Source organism: Patagioenas fasciata, chromosome 3 (assembly GCF_037038585.1).
Source record: "Patagioenas fasciata isolate bPatFas1 chromosome 3, bPatFas1.hap1, whole genome shotgun sequence".
Classification (NCBI taxonomy): domain Eukaryota; kingdom Metazoa; phylum Chordata; class Aves; order Columbiformes; family Columbidae; genus Patagioenas; species Patagioenas fasciata.
The window spans coordinates 93,516,716-93,538,025 of NC_092522.1; the positions used below are offsets into that span (position 1 = coordinate 93,516,716).

General features: G+C 38.2%; 1 protein-coding gene across 1 annotated transcript in view; it reads right to left on the minus strand.

Moving 5' to 3' along the window:
- CD109 (CD109 molecule) overlaps positions 1-21,310 on the minus strand; it is an 80,005-nt gene that overhangs the window by 30,380 nt on the left and 28,315 nt on the right. Inside the window, exons 6-21 of the mRNA XM_065834755.2 lie at positions 19,877-19,916; positions 19,183-19,267; positions 16,830-16,926; positions 15,622-15,757; positions 14,628-14,737; positions 13,639-13,878; positions 13,197-13,298; positions 13,040-13,102; positions 11,600-11,776; positions 8,647-8,799; positions 7,819-7,893; positions 7,314-7,374; positions 6,634-6,769; positions 5,792-5,909; positions 1,820-1,933; positions 1,389-1,607 (exon numbers count right to left, since the gene is read on the minus strand). Of these exons, the coding sequence (XP_065690827.2) occupies positions 1,389-1,607; positions 1,820-1,933; positions 5,792-5,909; positions 6,634-6,769; positions 7,314-7,374; positions 7,819-7,893; positions 8,647-8,799; positions 11,600-11,776; positions 13,040-13,102; positions 13,197-13,298; positions 13,639-13,878; positions 14,628-14,737; positions 15,622-15,757; positions 16,830-16,926; positions 19,183-19,267; positions 19,877-19,916 (1,926 nt within the window). The remainder of the gene's footprint in view (positions 1-1,388; positions 1,608-1,819; positions 1,934-5,791; positions 5,910-6,633; positions 6,770-7,313; positions 7,375-7,818; positions 7,894-8,646; positions 8,800-11,599; positions 11,777-13,039; positions 13,103-13,196; positions 13,299-13,638; positions 13,879-14,627; positions 14,738-15,621; positions 15,758-16,829; positions 16,927-19,182; positions 19,268-19,876; positions 19,917-21,310) is intronic.

Consider the following 21,310-nt stretch of genomic DNA (forward strand, 5'->3'; position numbering starts at 1 on the left):
AATCTGATCTAGTTGAAGATGTCCCTGCTCATTGCAGCGGGGTTGGACTGGGTGACCTTTGAAGGTACCTTCCAACCCAAACTATTCTATGATTCCAGTGAGCTCCATACCAAGCACAGAGCTCCATCAGCAAGCACATGCCAAGACTGGAGGTGGTACCTTTCATGCTGTCTGCAATCCTACAGCACAACATACAAGGAGGATTTAAACTGAAGTTAGGTACATGACCATAAAGGTTTCATTTCCTCATGTACGCAAAATCACTTGAGAAAAACTGTCTCCGAAACAGAGAAAATAAACGGGTTTCTTTCCTCAGTCTACACCTTAGTCTAACAGGCTTTTATTCTCTTCTGCACAACAACCAAACTTCAACAGCAAGTGGCACCACCTGAAAACAGCCCATGACACTACAGAACAGTGGTTTTAAGCATTTTAAGGAAAGGCTGAGAGAGCTGTGGCTGTCCGGCCTGGAGAAGGCTCAGGGTGGATCTCATCAATGTATATAAATACCTGAAGGCAGGGTGCAAAGATGATGGAGCCAGGCTCTGCTCAGTGGTGCCAAATAGCAGAATAGGAGCCAACATGCATGAATTCAAATAAAGGGATTTCCTTTTAAACATAAAAAATACTTTTCTATAACTGTGAGTGTGTTCAAACACTGGAAAAAGTTGCCCAGGGAGGCTGCAAAGGCCCTGTCCTTGGGGATAATAAAAACCTGACTGCACATGGTTTTCAGCATCCTGCTGTAGTTAGTCCTGTCCTGAGCAGGAAGGTTGCGCTACTCCCTTCCAACCTCAGCCATTCTCTGATTCTATAATCTTATGCATTTATTTTAGGATGAGATGTACAGAAGTCTACCATCTTCCACTGAAATGGAGACTAACATGAATCAGATTTAAATGTCAAAAAATTAGGCAAGTCTTATCAGTTTCTGGTTTATCAGAAAGTCTAGGGGCTAAACTTCCACTACTAGTAAAATACAGAAATGTTCATATAAAATAGGCTATGAATTAAAGCCAGGATATAGCAAAATTGATTGCACTTATCCATAACACAGTTAGTTGGTCCACTCTCCACAGATTATTAAGCTAGCTGTAGCACCAGGGGTTCCCTGATACACAAATAGGTTGCCTCCTCTTTTCAGAAGCATTTGACTCACTACCTATTGCAGAACAAATCTATGTGTTCATTCCTGGAAGGGGATCTAAATAATTTTAAAGGAGAAATTTTTTTAAAATAAGTGTTTTCTACTTAAAGCCACCTGACGCAGAACAAACTTTACAGGGCAACAGGCAGACAAGTAAATTGGTTTGCATTTTTGCTGTACTCTGTCACCTATTTTAGGGACTGATTTATTTCAGGAACAAGACAAGCTACAGGGTGTTTACCTTTACTAAAACTTTCTGGATGACAGCATCAGAAGCAGCAGATGATATTGCAGTCACTTTGATGGGAATCTCTCCCAGCTGTTTTGGCTTGATTGAGAATTGAACAGTTTTCCCATCTTCACTTGGTACAGATACAGACTGCTGATTTTCTGTAGCATTTACTTCATTGGATGTTAGAATCATTTCAAAAGCATCATTCATATCCAGGATCACAGTAACCTGTAATACAGTAACATTTGCAATACAAAGTGTTAATTTTGAAAAGCTGCTTTCATAAGACGCCATCTTTTTTGTGTATGGAGAAATAGCTTTCTGGTCTGTTCACTGAAGAAAATACTGACGTGCTCACAAAAGAAAGATGTGGTCTACAACAGTAATGGAAATCCTGCAGTGCCTGGTAACATTCAAGTACAAAGAGACTGTTATTTTACCTCAGCTTCTTCTTTCAAATAATTAAAGATATTCACTTCCAAAATGAACTGCTCTCCTCTGATGACTGAGTATGGAAGGTTCAGGAAAATGAAGAAAGGTTGAAAAGCTTCTAGCTGCAAAACAAAATCAGCAGTGAACCCCTAAAATTATATACTATTAATAGCAAGAAAATTACTATACAGCTTGTCTTGTGATCACTTTTAAATTCACATGATGGGCTATGTTTACCTGTACTCTACAGTTAACAAAATGTATTCATGCAGGGCTGAAGCAGAAGCCAAAGATGCTTCTGGTATTAGCACCTTTGTGGGAACTCAGCAGCACCATTTAGACAAGGGGTCTGACAGCTTTGACATGGCAAGTTCCAACACAGATACCTGCCATGGGACTAAGAGTCTATCATCTGGCAAATTTGGAAGCTGTGATCTGTCCTGAGATCTCATTAAGGCAACTGCAAAATGTTTTGAGTGCACAAGTAACAGATAATTAAGAATCTGTCAGTTCTCCTATCACCATATCAACACAGAAACGCATGTTGGAATACAAAATAACTAACTCTCCCAATTTCTGTAATTCACTAACACCTTAGAATGATGTGTTATTTGGCAAGATTGATCTTGGCATAAGTTCTTTAGTTATATTTCTAAAAATACATATTTTCTTAATTAAAACTTCAGAAATCTAACAGCAAACAGTTACTTTTATCTGTGAAGAGAGGTTGTTGGATGAAGTCTTGGCTCTAAGAAGTCAGTGGTAATCTCTCATCAAGCTGAATGGGATCAAAATTTCACTGTTTATGAACATCTGTACAATAAGAATGCTGAAGCATTATATCCTTCATTATTGAAATATCAACTAAAAATTGTTCTGGTTTGGTTTTCATTTTAAAAAAAAATATTCCAAGTCTTTTGAGTTTCAGATCCAAAACCCCCTAAGCTTTATTTCTAGCTAGTAAATATTCCAACGTTTTCTTTTCAAACTTTTGAAAAGTTGCTTGCTAAAGCTTTCACTGTCAAAATCTTTAGATATTAGACATTAGAGAAATTCTAATGGAGAATTTTTGGTTAGGTCTAAGTTAAGGTTTTCCCTATGCACCTATTTCCTTTTTCTTTTTTGTTTTGCTTTTCTCTAAAACTGTTGCAATACTCAAGTTTTGCTCTTGGGAATATTCTGGTATATTACAATAAAATACAATAGGGTAAAAATATTGACACTCTGTGTAGTAGAAGTCAAATAAAATCAAGATGCAAAGCAGTGAATGACATTAAGCATGCAGATGCCACTTATTTATTTCGCCATGACAGTTTTTGTGCATTTCTTTTATTTGCCTCTCTGTATGGTATTGATTAACATGTTTCAGCCATATGCATCTCAAAGTGCAATCTAAACATCCCAGCAAGGGTGAAGTACTGAACAGTGCATGTGAGTGATTATAGTTAAATAATAATCTCAACATCTGTTCTACTTATAGCCTTCTCAAATTTGAGAATGAGAGGCCAAGTATATGTTTTCATACAGTCTGAATCAGAAAACTATTCCTCTTTCTGTCCCATCCCTGCCAAGCCAAATGAAAGAAATGAGAATCATGATTCCAGTTTCAAAGAAGCCTTTGCCGTAAAATCCAGATCAGGCTCCAAATTCTGTGGTGGAGTTATGATCAGGATGTTCAAAGCACATTTTGACACCATATACCACAGCATTCTCCTGGAGAGGCTGGCAGCTCATGGCCTGGATGGGTGTACTCTGCAATGGATAAAGAACTGGCTGGATGGCCGGGCTCAAAGAGTTGTGGGGAACGGAGCCAAATCCAGTTGGCAGCCGGTCATGAGTGGTGTTCCCCAAGGCTCAGTATTGAGGCCAGTTCTGTTTAATCTCTTTATCAATGACCTGGATGAGTGCACCCTTAGTAAGTTTGCAGATGACACCAAATTGGGTAGGAGGCAGAGGGTGCTGGAGGGTAGGATGGTCATACAGAATGATCTGGACCAGCTGGATCATTAGGCTGAGGCCAGTTGTATGAGGTTTAACAACGAGAAGTGCCAGGTCCTGCACTTGCGTCATAACAACCCCAGGCAGCGCTACAGGCTTGGGGAAGAGTGGCTGGAAAGCTGCCTGGCAGAGAGGGAACTGGGGATATTGATTGACAGCCAGCTGAATATGAGCCAGCAGTGTGCCCCTGTGGCCAAAAAGGCCAAGAGAATCCTGGTTTGTATCAGGAATCATGTGGCCAGCAGGACTAGAGAAGTGATTGTGCCACTGTATTCAGCACTGGTGAGGCCCGACCTTGAATACTGTGTCCAGTTTTAGGTCCCTCATCATAAGAAGGACATTGAAGTACTAGAGAGAGTGCAGAGAAGGGCGATGAAGCTGGTGAAGGTCCTGGAGCACAAATCTTATGAGGAGCAGTCGAGGGAGCTGGGGCTGTTTAGCCTGGAGAAAAGGAGGCTGAGGGGAGACCTTATCGATGTCTACAACTGCCTGAAAGGAGGTTGTAGCATGGAGGGTCTTGGTCTCTTCTCCCAAGTACCAAGTGATAAGACATGAGGAAATGGCCTCAAGTTGCCCCAGGGGAGGTTTAGGTTGGATATTGGGAAAAAATTCTTAACAGAAAGGGTTATCCAGCACTGGAAGAGGCTGCCCAGGGAAGTGATGGAGTCACTAACCCTAGAAGTGTTTAAAAGGTGTTTAGACAAGGTTCTTAGGGACATGATTTAGTGCTAGAGTTAGGTTATGGTTGGACTCAGAGATCCTGAGAGTCTCTTCCAACCAAAGTGATTCTATGATTCTATGTCTGGTGTAGCAGCCAACTATGAAATCTGGACCTAGATCTCTGTTTGGATCCCACAAGTTGCCTCTCCCCAAGAATGTAAGGGCATGAGAATTTAAATGGGTAAATGGCTGTCTTCAAGCTATGCTTGCACTAGTCCTGGCATCAAGTTGGAAATCTATGACCCAGCACTGCACAGGCTTAACCCTTCTAACCTTAAGCACTTAAGTGGAGTTGTCTCAGGAACACAGTTTCTCTAGAATCTTCACATAATGAACCAAAAGAGATAACTACCTTCAGAGGATTATTCAATATATATAAAATACTAGATAAATGAGACTTCAAAAAGTAACTCCTATATTCAACAGGCTAAGTAACTCTCTCTAGGTAGCTCTTTCCATGAACATAGAGTGAACCTAGGACAACTACACTTATACATTAGGAATCTTGGGTTAGAGATCTAACCTGACGAGTACTGAATTTACCTTAAATTGCTAAACTCCTTGAATGCTTAGAAGCACAAAAAGAGCTTCAGGAGACAGGAACTTGGTAGGAAGTAGCATCTCATCCCACCACTGGCTCTCAGTGTCCACTCTGCTCCTCAAGATAAGTCACCCAAAAAGTACCTATGTTTAGTCTAAGACTGGTTTTAACAGATAAATGAAAGCGAGACCAAAACTTAATCTTTAAGCAATTCTCCTGTCCTCCCTCCTGGGACATCAGTGGAGCAGCGCAGTGGTATGATCTTTCCAGCAGACATCATGCTTCTCCCATCCTGGGCACCTCTTCCCAGCAAGTCTGTGCAAACCTCCCTGCATGCACTAGAAACTCAAGGAAAGACCTCTTGGCAGAGCTAGGGAAACAGGGAAACACACCATCCTCAGGCTATCATTCCCCCTTTCTACATAGGAAGATTATGCAGCAGACACATCCTGAAAGTGCTCTAACAAAACAACTGCTCCAACAGAAATAATTACCCAAGTATCTGTGTAATATCTGAGATATTTATATGAGCAGGAAGGGGAGGCAGATACGGTATCACACATGATTCGAGTGATGATGTTTTCTTTACAGTTTGAATACACAGGGCCTTTCAATCACTTTACCGATATAAGACAGATGCTATTAGAACTAAAATACAACTTCCAGTGATAACCTACAGTGTTACCAGCATTTAAAGGAGAACTGTCTAGTGCTGTGGTACCTCCACTGGAACAGTCGTCACTCCAAGCCCGTGGTTTTCAGACATCACAAAAGCACTGGCTACCCAAGATGTGATGGTATCAGGTACAATGACTTCCATTGTGGTGTCTGTGTCAGATCTGATGGCAGAAGGGGAGAGCAGACTTTCAAAAGCATCCATTTACAGACATGAGTAAGTGGACACAACCGCTTAAAATTGCAATAAAAATTAAGTTCAAACTCTTGGCAAGAAAAACTGCTGTTTATCTGTTTTTCTTCTACTAATCACTTAGAAATATTTGTGATGGGATCAAAATGATTTTTAAAAATATTTTAAATTACATGAATTGAATCATATTACATGTAATCAACTTTTACAGATCCTTTAAAACAATCCCAAATGACATTTGTTTCCCAAACTCCTGAGCTGTGAAAGAACACAAGATTAGTGCTTCACGTCACAGGTCAGATTTCATCATCATTTGGCAGTTCGAACAGCAGATAGGAACAGATTTCCCTTTCTGGGCTAATCACCATCTTCTCATGTGCTGTAGAGAAAAAGACTGGGTCTCCCTATCTGTTATCTCCCCATCTGTAAAAGGACGAGAGTCTCTTTTGTCTCTAGGGTTTTCATCTAGTTTCTGTTGAAACTATAACGCCTTCAATCAGGCATTGTCCTATTTTGTGCAGTTGCCTCATTTGGTGAGTCTCCAATCTCACTTGTGGCCTCTAGGTGGTAGTAAAATACAAATAATAGTACATTTTTAAGGAGTGTTCTTCAGCACGAGTGCAGAACGCTACTAAAAGCTACAGAACAACAATGGCAAGTGTAAATCAAGTTTCCATTTGCTTCTAATTTTATACCTAGTTTTAGTGTCGATCCAAAGCCAAGTCTCTGGAAAATGTGTCCTCACATAGAGATTGCTGAAATCAGGAGGTCCATTTTTAGACACCGGCATATCATCACCAAAGCCATCCTCTATGGGTATCATTCCACCATCTACAAAATAAAAATATTGTCCTACCTACAAATATCTAGGTTTAAGAAAAATCTAATTAATACAATTAGGAAAAGTCAAATTAATACAGTCTCTGGAGTATAATCTATAGTTTTGTTATATGTGGTAACAATGCTCTGTGACACTAGGAGCTATTTTTTTTCTGGCTTGTTTTTTTTTTAATAATAATAAAAAGTTCTCATAAACTTAAAATTTCTACAAGGCTTCTCTGCAGTGCTTATGGAACTAGTGTAATATGGCTACATGACAAACCACTGCAATGTACATCAACTGGAATTGCAAATAAAAACTCCATTCAGCGTCAGACCTTTAAGGGATAGCATCACTCAGGACAGTGGTAAAAAGGAAGTTTTTTAAATACTAGTCATACGCATCTTGTATGTCTTAAACCTTGGAAATGGTAAGGGTTTGCAAGGCTGGGTGCAGCCTGTGCGCAGTACAGTAAGACGTAATAGGGAATCTAACCCATAGATCTCCTTCCCCACTCAGTAAGTTAGATTTGGCTAATTTATTTTTATTACTTACAAAGAAAATGTTCCTTATCCTCCTCAAGAATTGCATCAGTTGATACCCAAAGGCTGCATTTCTGGATAAAATTTATACAGTATATCTCAATACAGGACATTCAGGACATCAACATTACTTATCTATTTTATTTTTCTTTTCTCTCTTTTTAAGAAAATAAAGTCATCATAATAAAGCAACCATAGAACTAAAGCAAGTAATATACAGGAATCAACAAAACTGAGATCATCTGAATTTGAACATTGCCTTAATGACTGAGGACTTTTCAAAGGGAAAACAATATCAAACATAAAGCAATCCACATTTATGAAAGTATAAACATATTTCTTTGCATCCAGAGTATTTACATATTGATAAATTTCACAATTCAAAACTCATACAGGCCATGAAAACAGTATGTTGTCTATAGTCCCAGCTTCAACAAGCATTTTCTCTTAGCAAGTGATGTGCAAATCACTAAGCAGTAAAAATCTCAGCTTAGATTTAAAAAAAAAAAAAAAAGTACCTGAAAGACACCAAAAGAACCTCTGACCAGGGGGAAATACTGCCCTGTGCTGTATAAATTGAGTTCATGGGTGACCTGAGACAAGAAAAACAAAATCATTCAGAGTGAACACAAACTTGTATTTTTCAGAACTTTCACTCTTTTAGATGTTGATTCACAGAACTGCACCTCAAGCAGGAGCTAGCTCTCATGACAAAAAGACAAGACTCCATTACATGATGAAGGTGATTAGGCTGCAATGGTTTCACAATTATTGGAATTAATGGAAGAGTGACAAAGAACATATAAACCTAAAACAGGAGCCTACAGCCCACTGATACTCTATGGCACTTAGGCTATGTCATTTGAGCACTCTAGGAATGATGCATATTGTCCACGCTTTCACATTGTTGATGCACTAAAGCTTCTGTGAGCAAAGAGAATTCAAAAAAATGAACAATTCATTCTGCTCTTAAAAAAAAATATATTTCTTTATTTTATATTACCAATTTCAAAGAGTACAAAGCACAAATCATTAGGGAGTTTTTCTGACTTTTTTGCCTTTCCCAAAATAAGAAACTGCCAAGTGTTAACTGAGCAGTTTATCAAATGGAAGAATAATAAAGTATTAATTGGAATTAGAAATGCTGGGCCTATTCCCTTGTAAGCCTTACAGTCTTTTTCACCTACGTTGATAAACTACTTGCAGAAATAAAAACTATTTCATATTTAAGGACTAAAAATGCTGCCCAAAGAACATTCGTCATTCAGTATACCAACTGTAACATTTCCATCAACATACATCTTTCAGAAACACAATAATGAAAATCTTTTTTCCCATTTACTTACAGATTCTTCTGTTATGTCACTACTTTCTCCTAGAAGCTTTGTACTTTTATCAACAACTGCAAGTCCAATTACTGATCCTGGTTCTGTTGTACTGATTTTAAGTGAGACTTCCTCAGATGGCTTGACCTTATCTTTGCTCCAAGAGATTTTAATCTAGAAAACAGTACAAAACAGCACTGGTTAAATTATACAGTGACATTTAGAGCCACTAACAACTCTGAGGAAAAATTTTCTTAGCTTAATTGGTTATAATTAAGACTCTGGATTCGCTTTTCCTAGGCTTTTTGGGAAAATACTACGGCATTCATTTTGCTCTCCTGTTCTTCTAGCTTATCAGTTCCTTGGGATGGTGGGAAGTCAGGATCAGGACCCACTGATGTTTCAACCAGCTCTTAGGATACAAGCAGCAATCTCTTGAGTCACAAGGATACAGCAGTTTCTACAGCTGAGGGCAATAAAAGAAACGCATACACAGCGTGTAACATATTTAAGGAAAGATTATTTTGGGAAAAAAATCAGCCCTCAGAGATTACAACTAAATGTTCCACAGTGAGATCAATACAGAAAAGGGATATATGTAATAGGTGCATGGGCAAAGGAAAAAGGAAACCAATAGGCTCATACAGGATCAGTATGCTTTCCCTGGGGCACCAAAGACAGGAAGGGTCATCTGCTGTAAGGTATTTCTGGCACATTGCATCTTCACTGTATCAAAAGCAATGCAGAATTTCTGTTTAAAATGGACAGTTTTACTCTTTTCCCTCATCAAAACACCACTACCACAAAGCCTTGAGGTGGAATTCACCTCCACACTTAAGTTATTTACATTTAGCTGTCCACGTTTCAATTCAGTGCTTAAGCTCCCATCACACACAGAGCCAGAAAAAATAACAGGGACTAGATGGCAGTTTGGCTCACCATGAAGCATAAATCCAAGGGGTGGTGAAGAAAACAGTCCTACAGGCTCCACTGACTGTACTGGCTGCAGGTGGAATTCAGTTACATAAACACCAGCACTTCGTGTCATTTGAGATGTTCAAAGGTATCCAAGATATGCCCAGTGGTGCTGCCAGACAGGACATAACTTACCCTTCTGGAGCAGACCCCGGAGTCCAGGAAGAATAACTTAAGACTACACCCTTTTAGGGCAAGTGATTCTATGTAAACCGAGTTTAGACACATAACTCACACAGAGAGATGAGACTCAGTCACCTGAAGGCACCTGGAACCACTTGAGAGGTCCCACAGCATTCTGTCTGACACTCAGCTCCCATTCCAGAAAGGGACAGGTCTCCAACAGGACCTTTGAAACACCCACCCATCCTATGATGCCTGTATACCCTGTAACCTCTTGGAGGACACCAGATGTCTGTGCTTCAGCAACTGAATCCTGACCCTGTATGTAAATACATGTATTTAGATGTCTGAATCTACAGCCCCATCATGCCCTTCCTCTCATAAACATGCGTAATGGTATCTTTCAAGCACATTCAGTATGAAAATCACAGAGCAACAACAAACTCATGTTGCCAACATAAATGGGATTAGCACCATGTGCTACACTGTAAATGGGCACCAGACTGATTCATGCAGAAAAATAGTTTGTTTCTGAGTACACTGTGTCACTGCAGCTCTGTATATTTGATTTTACCAACTCATTTACAGAAATCAAGTGCTTGGCAAGACTACAAATTACAGAGAAAGTAGCTTTCCACAGTACTGAATTAATGTCAGTGGCTACCATTGAAATGGTAAAATGGAACTAGACTGACATCTGGAAGCCTTTGAGATCAGTTCTTTCCTTATCTTGCATTTTCTCACTACCTAGTAAAATATAGCAAATACAGTAAGGCTGATATTAAATTATGATAATTTATTGTCTCAATTTTTCATCCTCTCTGTATATACACTAGGATCATGGTTTTCATCCATAAACTCCATTTGATAAAACTGGTACTTTCAAGATCAGGCTTTACCTCACCGCTACAAAATATAATGAAATCTTATTTGTGGACACTGCGATCAGTGGGAAAACTTCAATTGTTTTCCAGAAGGTTGAACTAAAACTGTTATGCCTTCCTCATTAGAAATATCTTCCTGTATCTACCTTAAAACTCTTAAGTTTCAACTAAATTATCTTATTTGATTTCTATGTATTTAGATTCTTCAGACAGCGGTAGATAATAACCATTATCAACAAACAGTTGTCTGCAGCTCTGTCACCATCCTGCCTCTCCACTTCCTTATCCTGTGATAAAAACCCTCATTTCCTGAGTTTGCATAAATCATGAAACAAATAGAGAAATTTTTCATGCAGGAGTAAGACAAACAGCCTCCCTACTGATGTCTGGTTGTAAGTGTTCAAGTTTCCATAGAGGAGGAAGAATTTGAACCCATTGAGAGCCTTTGGGTGGTCCCACCTGTAAAACATCACAGTGAGGCTTTTACTTGCACAGAGGACCGAATTTCATCCTGGTGAGCAAGCTGGAAAAATCAATTATTCCCACTCTTATTCAAGCTTTTTTGAGTTAAAGTGTGCACAGTCACATGAAACACACACACTGGTCAGATTCACTGATGGCATCAAGCACAAGGTCTTGATAAACATTTACAGTTCCACACTTAGAGCACTTATCAGTATCTTTCCTCTATATTGGTCAGAGCAATCTTCAGCTCAGTAATTGACCAAGCTATTAAAAATACATGGAGATGCTGTTCATCTGTTTATGTGGAAAACACAAGGCTAGTAGAAATTTATTCCAGATACGCAATAGCTGGATCCTAACTGCACTGGTATTATTAAAAGCCTTTCCATGGACTGACACAAACCTCAGGTTAGATCCTCAGTGAGGAAGTTTTACTTTTATATTTACGATCCTATGATCTAAAACACTGTTTACCACACAACAAATGGACAAAAACATGCTCTCGGACCCAAGTTCAATATAGTTACCTTGTCATCCAAAACAGGCTGAATGGGGACAGTGAGAGCGTCATTTACGACCACTCCAAGCTCATCAATGTAGAATACAAGTATACATGCCACAGGAGCCCAGGAATTTTCTGCTGTTAAAGTGAATGTTTTTGCAGCCTTTGTGCCAAAAGCCATAATTTGTTCCTTAGATAACACCTGAAAGGGAAAAATGAAACACTTGATCTGTTAGTAGCTAAATATGCCATAAGCTCTGCAATTTCTTCTACAAACAGCTGTTAAATGAAGAGACATAACTGTGGGTTTGGGTGGTTTTTTTACTAAGTGTTTGACCAGTTCTACAAGACTGAGTAAGGAACAGGTGGGTAGTGTAAAATTTAAATACTACAGGATGTTTCAAAAAGATGGAACCAATTTGAAAACATTTCTGCAACCATGAACAGCCCATGACTTAAATTCTTACCACTTGAAAGGGCATGACAGAGTTTCACATGATTACTGCTAGATGCCTCTCCCAGCACTCAAACAGGCCCCTGCCTCAGTCATTCCCAAGATGGCAACCCTGCAACTGCTTGAAATTGGGTCCATCTTTTTGAAACACCCTGTAGAAACAGATTTTTTTCTCTGCTTGAAGTCTTGTATCACTACGGACAAGTAAAGAACTACACCAATGAATGCACAGCATAACATACGCTATGAGAACAAAAAAATACAACAGTAATACGGCTGGGTCAGGACTACAATTTTAAAAGCAAATCTCCCAAATACCCCTACTTACCATACTTGAGTTTGTACCATGAAGAGTGTCACATGGGGCCTATTAATATGGTCCAGTTAAAAATGGGCATTCATTTTACCAGATCAGATTAGAGCTAGTCTGAAGGTACCTCAAAATACCTGGAGTTCAGGCCCACAGTATCAATTTTTTTCACTCTAAATCAGTTCCTATTGGACCATATCACTTACTAATGAAGACAGGCCCATGAAAGGCAGTTGCCTGCCTTTGACTGCATGGACCTGTTTTTTTTTTTTTAATCTTCTGGAGAGTATTTCTATTTTAGAAAATATATGTGAATGCCCACACTTAAATCATCTAAAGGTTTTCCTCATTCAGTTTACTATTAGAGTCTCTGAAATAAAAATAATTATAATTTTCATTATCATTACGGCATGGACTGTACACAAGACAGGCATGTCGCAAGGCAAGAATGGGAGATGATGATGGTGTATATAAAAAACACTTCAGTCCAGTAAGATTCAGTACAACAGCTGAGCCATTAAAACAAACCATTACTTTTTAAATGCCTCCTACAAAGTTTCTGGGCTACCTCTTTCACAAAGCACAATAAAAAAAAATGCTGATTCTCTCTAACATTCAATCACATTCCACTCACTGGCATATTTTCTCAAGTTGGTAAAAGTCATCTTGGATTGTCCCCTTATGTAAAATCAGTCACTTACCAGATAGTGGAACTCTCTCACTGGCTTGTTGCTTGCAATGCTCAGCTCAAAAGGCTTCCCAGCCTAGGAAAAGCATATCATTCATATGGATGAGTACGGAAACGTGATGAGTTACTTGAACGGTTCTTATCTTGGCAAGTTTTGTCTTAGATTGTACCTTTATATCCTGGCTCTTTGTTTTAACCTGGAGATAAGTCTGGCTGGGGGAGCTGAACACATCATAAACACCTATGTCGGTCCTACTGCTGAGGAACTCTGCCTGAGAGACAATGCAAAACAAAGCTCTTAACAAAACAGCAAAATCTGTGTGATGTTCCCATATATGGTACTGTGTACAAGAGCATGGTAGCCTTAACAGAAGTACAGGACCACTTTAATGCTTGCTTTTGGTATCTGGTTGTTTTTTTTTTTTTCCTTTGCTATCTTGATGCAATTATTAGGTCATGTTTAGACAGGATCCGTCATCCTCTTTTCAGCTCTATCATGAGGTAAGGAAAATAACAGTAGGTGACATATCAGCTGTTGCAGATGGCAGGAACAGCATATTATTGATCACAGCCCACTCAATTTCGTGTGTTACTACTCCATATCAGCAATACCTGAACTCTCAGAGTTTTTGTATCAGACAAGATTGGAAACTCAATATCAATTATTCCATTTTCTGGGACCGTGTAATTCAGGACATGGACTGTCAGATTTCTCTCCTCTGTTGCCTCATTCTCAAGGTGAGAAAGTGAAGAGTGGTGAAAAAGCAGGTCTGATTGTTGTGCAGTGACTGTGACAAGATTGTGCCTTTCTTCAGCTGTCAGCTGGTTGCTATCAGAACGTGACACCTTTAGCTAAAAACAAAAAGAAAGAAAATACCCATCAAACAGGGTAAACCTACTATGCACAACACATAACGTGTAACAATATATTTAGGTTTGATTTCTAAACAGTACAGGCTCAAGAATTGTAAAGTCAATTCCTCTTTCCAAGCAAAATGCAGTAATGAAATATGCAACCTCTGCTAAATGTAGAAATACTGAAGAAAGACTATGGACAGCATGAGGAACATGAAATACTTCTATGAGAGGACTGCAGCTGGTAATAAGAAACACAGGACAGAAGGCAGAAAAGACACTTTCACTTAAGATCAATACAGTTTGGTAAGTTTTACTGAATTTTGTAACAGTTGCTCAAATATATATATATATATATGCATTCAAGTATATATTTGTGCATATATATATATATATATATATATATACACACACTTCCATACATAAACATTATTAGGAGGGATGTGACCTAATGAAAAACAATCAGCTAGAAACTGAAAAGATTCCTCTTCCATAAGAATGCTGACAAACTATATTTAAATGTATCCTGCCAACATGACAGCATTCCCTGCCACTTTTATCATTTTCTACAGCAAACGCCTCTAGGTTTAGTATTTGCCAATACGTATCACGAAAAAAAGGTAATTTGAAAACAAATCTGTAAATTATACTTAAAAATTTAGGCAAACTTTGGCATCCAAGCAAAAATACAGCAGAAGAAATCACATGTGTTTATGCACAGATCATAATAAAATGAAGGAACTTACAGTAGCTATGAAGTTCATAGAAGGCTTTATAACTCTAGAATAGTCCAAAAATTCAATAAAATAGTCACTTTGCTTTGGAAATATGATGGTACTTGAATTTTGGGAGACTCCTGTTGAATAATTGTATGCGTTTAGACAACATGCTTTTAACACACATTTTTTATTCCTTTAGCAGCAATACTATTTACTGTTCATGATTTTTAAATCATTCTGTCATGTTTTTCACCATTTCCACTTCTATCACTCTACATCCTTCCAGATAAGGATTAGTACAAAGGTGCTGTACGTACTGGTACTGTCTTCCACAACACAAAATAAGCCATAACACATAGTGCTGTACTCCACACAGACTATGTCAGAATGACACAAGGAAGGAACTTATGAATCCCAAATCAGCCAACTTCATCTTGACAAGGTTTCTACAAAAAATTCTGTAATGCAACCTAGTTTCTGGGACAGGCAGAAATTTTGTACAAATAAATTTTTTCTAAATATGCAAGGTGCAGTAGAACACAAACTCACAAGAAGGTTCAGTTTGAAAATCAGCCAATCTAGAAGAGGGTAGAGAGTGGACAACAAGGGGCCAGAGAACTCCTTTGTGGTTTAAAAACAAACAGGGTAAGTTTATCATTAAACTGAAGATTGTAAGACCCAAGCTAATGCTAGCAAATCTTTATGCCTGCTCTTTCCATCAAAAGTGATCAGTTATTGACTTCAGGTCCCCACCTGAACATATTTCTTGGGTATTTAATAAATCATTTAGCGCAGAACTGTATTCAACTGAGTTAACAGTTGGTTAAACCACTTAATACCTACGCATGCAATAGTTCAGATAATATATTTTTTCAGATAATATATTTGCATGTAGATGGTTTGCACTGCCATCGGCACATAATAATTTTCTAGTGCTCCAAGCCCTTCCACATAGCAGTAAGCTCTTCCAGCACCACCTACTCTTTGGATTTCTCTCCAAAGACATCACACATCCACATACCTGTAAGCGACTCGGTTACAACTGCGATAATTTCTATTGGCTCTGTGTAATCACTGTCACCTTGATGCCACAACTGATCAGCGTTCAAGTTTTGCAACATAAGCTTGTTACAGGTTACATTCACAGATCCATTTATCTGCAATGCAGAAAAAAAAAATGTTGAGCCGGTAAAGCCAAGGACACTGTTACATCTACAATGGCTTATTTGTGGTTAAGTACTCCAGCTCTCTCCACATACAAATTCTGGAGTGTCAACACCAGAAAATTATGAACACTGAACTTTTTTTTTTGCTTTCAGTAACTATTTTTATTAAACCCAGTAGAAGTTCATTACTTTTTAGAGTCAACAATGCCTTATGGAAAAAGTTATTTTTGGTTGTTTGGTTTTTTTTCTAATATCTAGAATCATCCACTTCTACATGGCCAGAGCAGTGGTACTTTACAGAAAAGGACAATGAGCAGGTCCCTGCCTAAGGAGGGGGGTACACCCTACCCAGCATCCCTGAGCTCAGCATTTCTGTAGGCCAAGTGCTGCTGAAGGCACTGAAATCAGCCAACTGCTCAAGTCAGCCAACAGAAAACAACATGCACATCATTTAGCAGAACCTGAACCTGTTTAAAACATAGTCCACAGCTCGGAAGTAAAATGTTTGATTTTGCAAAAGGATGCCACGAATCTGTCACCACTTTTCAGTCTTCAGATCACAACTGCATGCATTTTTAAATTTCACACTCCAGGTTACACTTAGTAGAGTAACTGCAATGTAATTACAGTAGGCAAGACGCTTTGGTCTCTACCATGCTAGACCTCCACCTAGACAATTGCCATGGTCTTCTCCAGCCTTGTAACGCAGGGCTGAGTGTGCAGGGCACACATGGGGCTGGGGAGCACTTCTGGCCATGGGTCCTCCATCACCTACACTGCTACAGCAGCTCCTGGGAAGTTTTTCTACCTGGGCCAACTAGCACTCTCCAAAATAACTTCCAGGCACAGTTCAAGGGACCACAGTGGCCAAGTATCATTCCAAACAAGCAGCCTGAACGTAGACACTTCGTTCTGGAAATTAAAGACATTTTAACACTATTCATGCAAGTCACTCCGTAGGCCATGCCAGCTGAACTCAGCACTTGGGAACAGTCCCAGGCATATTGAATCTACAAAAGAAGACACAGTCTACACCACTACAAACTGCTAACAGAAGACTCACCTCCATTGTTGTTGTTATATTTTTCTTGTTTGTCCAGTAAGAGACAGAAAGGCAAGTGACTGTTACAGTTCCCTTCACTGGTTTTCCATACATGTACCTGAAAGACATCAGTCGAAGTCAAACCACACACCACCTCCAGGGCTTGGGCTCCTGAAGAGCTCTCGAAGCAAAAGCTTCTACTAAAATATTTTTCCATGGCCTCAAACATGGTTAGAACACATTTGTACTTTGAAACACAGAACTTTCAATACTGAGACCAGTTTATCGATACTGAAGTCAGAAGCCCAAAACCTGGAGAAGATATTCAATGCTGCTCTTTCCTGCACACGAGCTCTATAAACCTATTACTATGGGCTGTACAATGTAGGAGAATTATATTAAGCTAAGCTAGAAGTAAGTCAGTTATTCAATAGAACACCAATGTAGCATCATAACTAATACGCAGTAGAGTTAAAATGGAATGCGGGAAGTGCAAGTGTTTTGCTTCCTAAATGCTGCTAATGCAAAATCAGAAATCTCAATCTATTTGTATCCAAATTATTTAATAATCACAGTTTAAATAAATCATGGCATTATTACATGGCAAACATAATTTGCAGCTGTGGCAAATCTGAGAACTGTAACACAATTCACTTCTTAGAATGATATTAGCAACCTGCAATCAGTGAGCAGTAATTAAAAACAAAAAGAAGAAAAAAAAATAAATATATAGATGTTTCTGAGTTATATATATAGAAGAAAATATAAAAGAAACCATGACATTATCCAAATCGGACAGAGAAAGGCAGGGGCATGGGTGGCACAAACCCAAAATCATTCTAGTCCATCAGTACTAATACATTCAGATGTCATTGCTTTAAGTACTTTAAATCATTGTGGTTTTGATTGGCAGCCATTTAAGAAATATCAAAGCTGAAAAGCAGAGAGAAAGAATAATCAAATAGCATTAGTTACAGGAAGAAGTCTGACAACACTGTCTTGCATTTGAACTCAGCCTTTCCAAGCAGACCTAATTACAGTAATAAGCACCTATTAACCTTGAAATAATGCTGCCATTGGTAGCATCCCTCAACTTAACCTAATAATACTCCAGAGATGAAAATGAGAAGGGTTTTATATCTACAAGTGTAAGAGACATATAAACTCTTCATATACAGAGGGTTTATGCCTGTAAAAACAATCACCAGGAATGAAGTAATCTTCTATAAATAATTATGATGTATCAGTAAAACTATGGCAGTAAAACTATGCTGGGATTCAATCTCAGACAATTCACCGGTGTCCAAGTCTGGATTTATTGCAGCAGACAGGTACACTTCCAAATACCTTATGAGTACATCTAATGAAGGAGACAAGTACCCTGTGGAAGACCAAAACAACTCAGGAAACCAAATTCACATTGGCATATAACAGATTCCAAAAGCGGAATGGGGAAAAAAAATCAGGAAAACTTTTTTTAAAAGTTGCCTCTTATGAGAAACATACATGGTTTATAATGTCAGGTTGCATTGCCTCTAAGAAAGTAAGTTTTTTCTCAAAAGTCCAAACATTTCATTTAAATAGCTTGTTAAACAATCATTTCTGCATTTTATCTATAAATAGAGTTCTTGTTTAGAAGGTACATATTTTATGGCATTAGATAACCCACAAAAAACCTTTTATTTCAGGTCTTCTCAAATGGATCTATTACATAGCTCTATCTGGCTCCCATCTTCCAAAATAAAACTAATTTCAATTCAAGACTAATGCATACTGAATTTTTTTGTCTAGATATTTGTTCAGCTGGAAAATAAAATATTATTTATACAATAGTTTACAGTGAAGTCTCTTCTGAATTTCTCAAGAGTTTTTAATTCTTAACACATTTACAGGCTTATATATGTTGATAGGCAAGAGTAACCTAGACTTCACATCCACAATGTGGATAAATTGGATCAAGAAGGATGCACATAGAAGGTTGCAAAATTTTCCGCTATAAGATAGCCTAATAAAATATAGCTACACTTTATACAGACCTTGATGTGATAAGTTGGAAAGCACCATAATAGAGCCATAAGAACAAGAAACATTTTAAGCAAAAGACTCAGGAAATGATAGTAGCTAAATGGTAGCTAAAAATGTCTTGGCTATAGTCTAGAAATACCTTTACCACACCAAAAATCTAACTAGAAGTCTGAAGGTCTACTTAACATGGTTACAACAAAATTCAGTAACTAGAAATGGATGCTAACCAAGTAATTTTGACTAGAAGTCACTTTTTTAGCATTCTAAATATATTTTCACTTTGACACTTAGAGACGCACAGTAATTTTCTTATGAGTGAGGGTGACAATGGTATCAATGATTTACTTACTTTGCAGTGACAACACCAGTTACTTCTTCCTCTCTCAAAGAGTAGTATAATGGTGTTGTTATCGTAACATCAAATTTTGGTAAAACTAAAAAAATACAGAAAGCATTAAATTCATACAAGAAAGAATATTATTTTCTTTTTTTTAAGTAATAAGGGTAGTACATGTAATATGATAAAGACTACTACAGTTTCCTAAGGAATATAGGGTAAGATACATTTTAATCCAACCTTATGCCTGCCCCAGAGTAAGACTTTTTCTTGAAAGAACAACAAGCATCATAAGAGCAGCCTGCACACAAGCTTGTAAGGCTGAAATATAAAATGTTTAACTTATTCAGCCTTTACAGAATCATAAACAAGCTTCATGATCAGACCTTATACAGATATTTTGAGATAAACACATTATCTGTGTGGTCCTGGAAAAACAGAGACAATAACTGCATCTCGCAGGCTTAGAATAAGTACTTTAAAGATTGCATGATATCCAGACACTACAGTAACAGGGCATTAAAACTACCAAAGATAAACAGGGTAGCTGATAAGACGATGTTTTTCCCAGGACAAAGAGTCAGTCTCAGACTCTCTTTCTGTGACTATTCAAAAGGTTCGTGCTAGCCAAGGGAAGTTAGTCTAAACTGATGGAGAATCAACTACTAATTTTGGTCACTACTAAATGCCCTTAAGTAACACTTACCGTATTCCATCACTTTAAATCTTTGATAATGAACTTGACCCTATTGAAAAAAAAAAAAAAACATATGAGAAAATACATAGAATTGTGGCTAGATGAGCAAGTTTAATATTCCTTCCAGGTCAAATCTCACTCATATTCAAGTGCATACTTACTTCAGCAGAGATACTCTCGGGTTATATCTTCCTGTCTTGCTTATTTGTTAGTTAAAAATCAACAGAAGAAATAAACAACTATACAATATACTGTTACTTGTGTTCTCTTCTATTTTCTTAATTTTCTAATTTTTTCACTTACTGATTTCATCAGGAGAGTATCTGAAAGCATATTCTAGCATATCTTTGAGATGTGGTACATCAGGCCATACATGGCACATCATCAGGAAATGAATTTTGAAGTTTTTCTTCACTCTTTAAATATTAAAACTGCAGCAGCTATTTTTGTTCTTCAGTACAATGACAATAGACCAAAAAAGTCATGGTAGTCTGCCACGTAAATTTTGCTTTTTGTTGTCGTACTTGATTGTTCTTTTTGCTAAAGTGTGATATTACAAAAAATTTCTTCACTGAAAGGCACTGTAAGAGGCTGCCCAGGGAAGTGGTTGAGTCACCATCCCTGAAGGTATTTAAAAGACTTGTAGATGTGGTGCTTAGGGACATGGTTTAGTGGTGGACTTGGCAGCGTTAGGTTTATGGTTGAAGTTGATGATCTCAAAGGTCTTTTCCAACCTAAATGACTCTATGATTCTGACCAAGCACGTATGTCATTTCTCTGCAGACTTATAACCCTTTTTTCATGTGGTTTTTTACAGCATTATACATCAGCAGAGAAATGGCATGAGGTGATTTACCAGCAGTGCCTAAACCAGAGCTCTGAATCTTAGTTAATCTGCTTGACACAGGGATTACATGGGAGCAATGATTTTCCAAGAGGAAAATCTGAGCTCAGCTGAACTGGAAGAATGGGCTGAGAAACCAAAGGAGTCTCCACTTTCCAAAAAGCAGGAAGGGAGAGGCTCCATTTGAAAGCTTATTTTGCCTCTTCTCTCAAGTCTTCTGGGAAACAGGGGAAAGATCAAGAAAACCAACAGTCTGTCACTAGGAGGTGGCTATTTTGAAAGGTTAGTATCACCAGCTGCTGCTGAGGTTGCATGATGAGGTTATGTTGATGTGGATCTCAGCAGTCTGATTACTTTGATTATTCCTGAGAACAGTGGCATCACTGAAGTTATCAAAGTGCTGCAGTATCTCAGTGAACGTGGTTTGAAATGTGGGGCAAAGGAGACTGAATGTGAATAACCAATTGTCAGGCAGCATCAGGATATGTCAGATGGGAATAAGCATTGTGGCAAGAGATGAAAAACTGAGAACTACTGTGCAAAAACCCTAGGACCCAGATCCAAGCTGGGAACAATTATAACTGATCTCTCTTACCTGA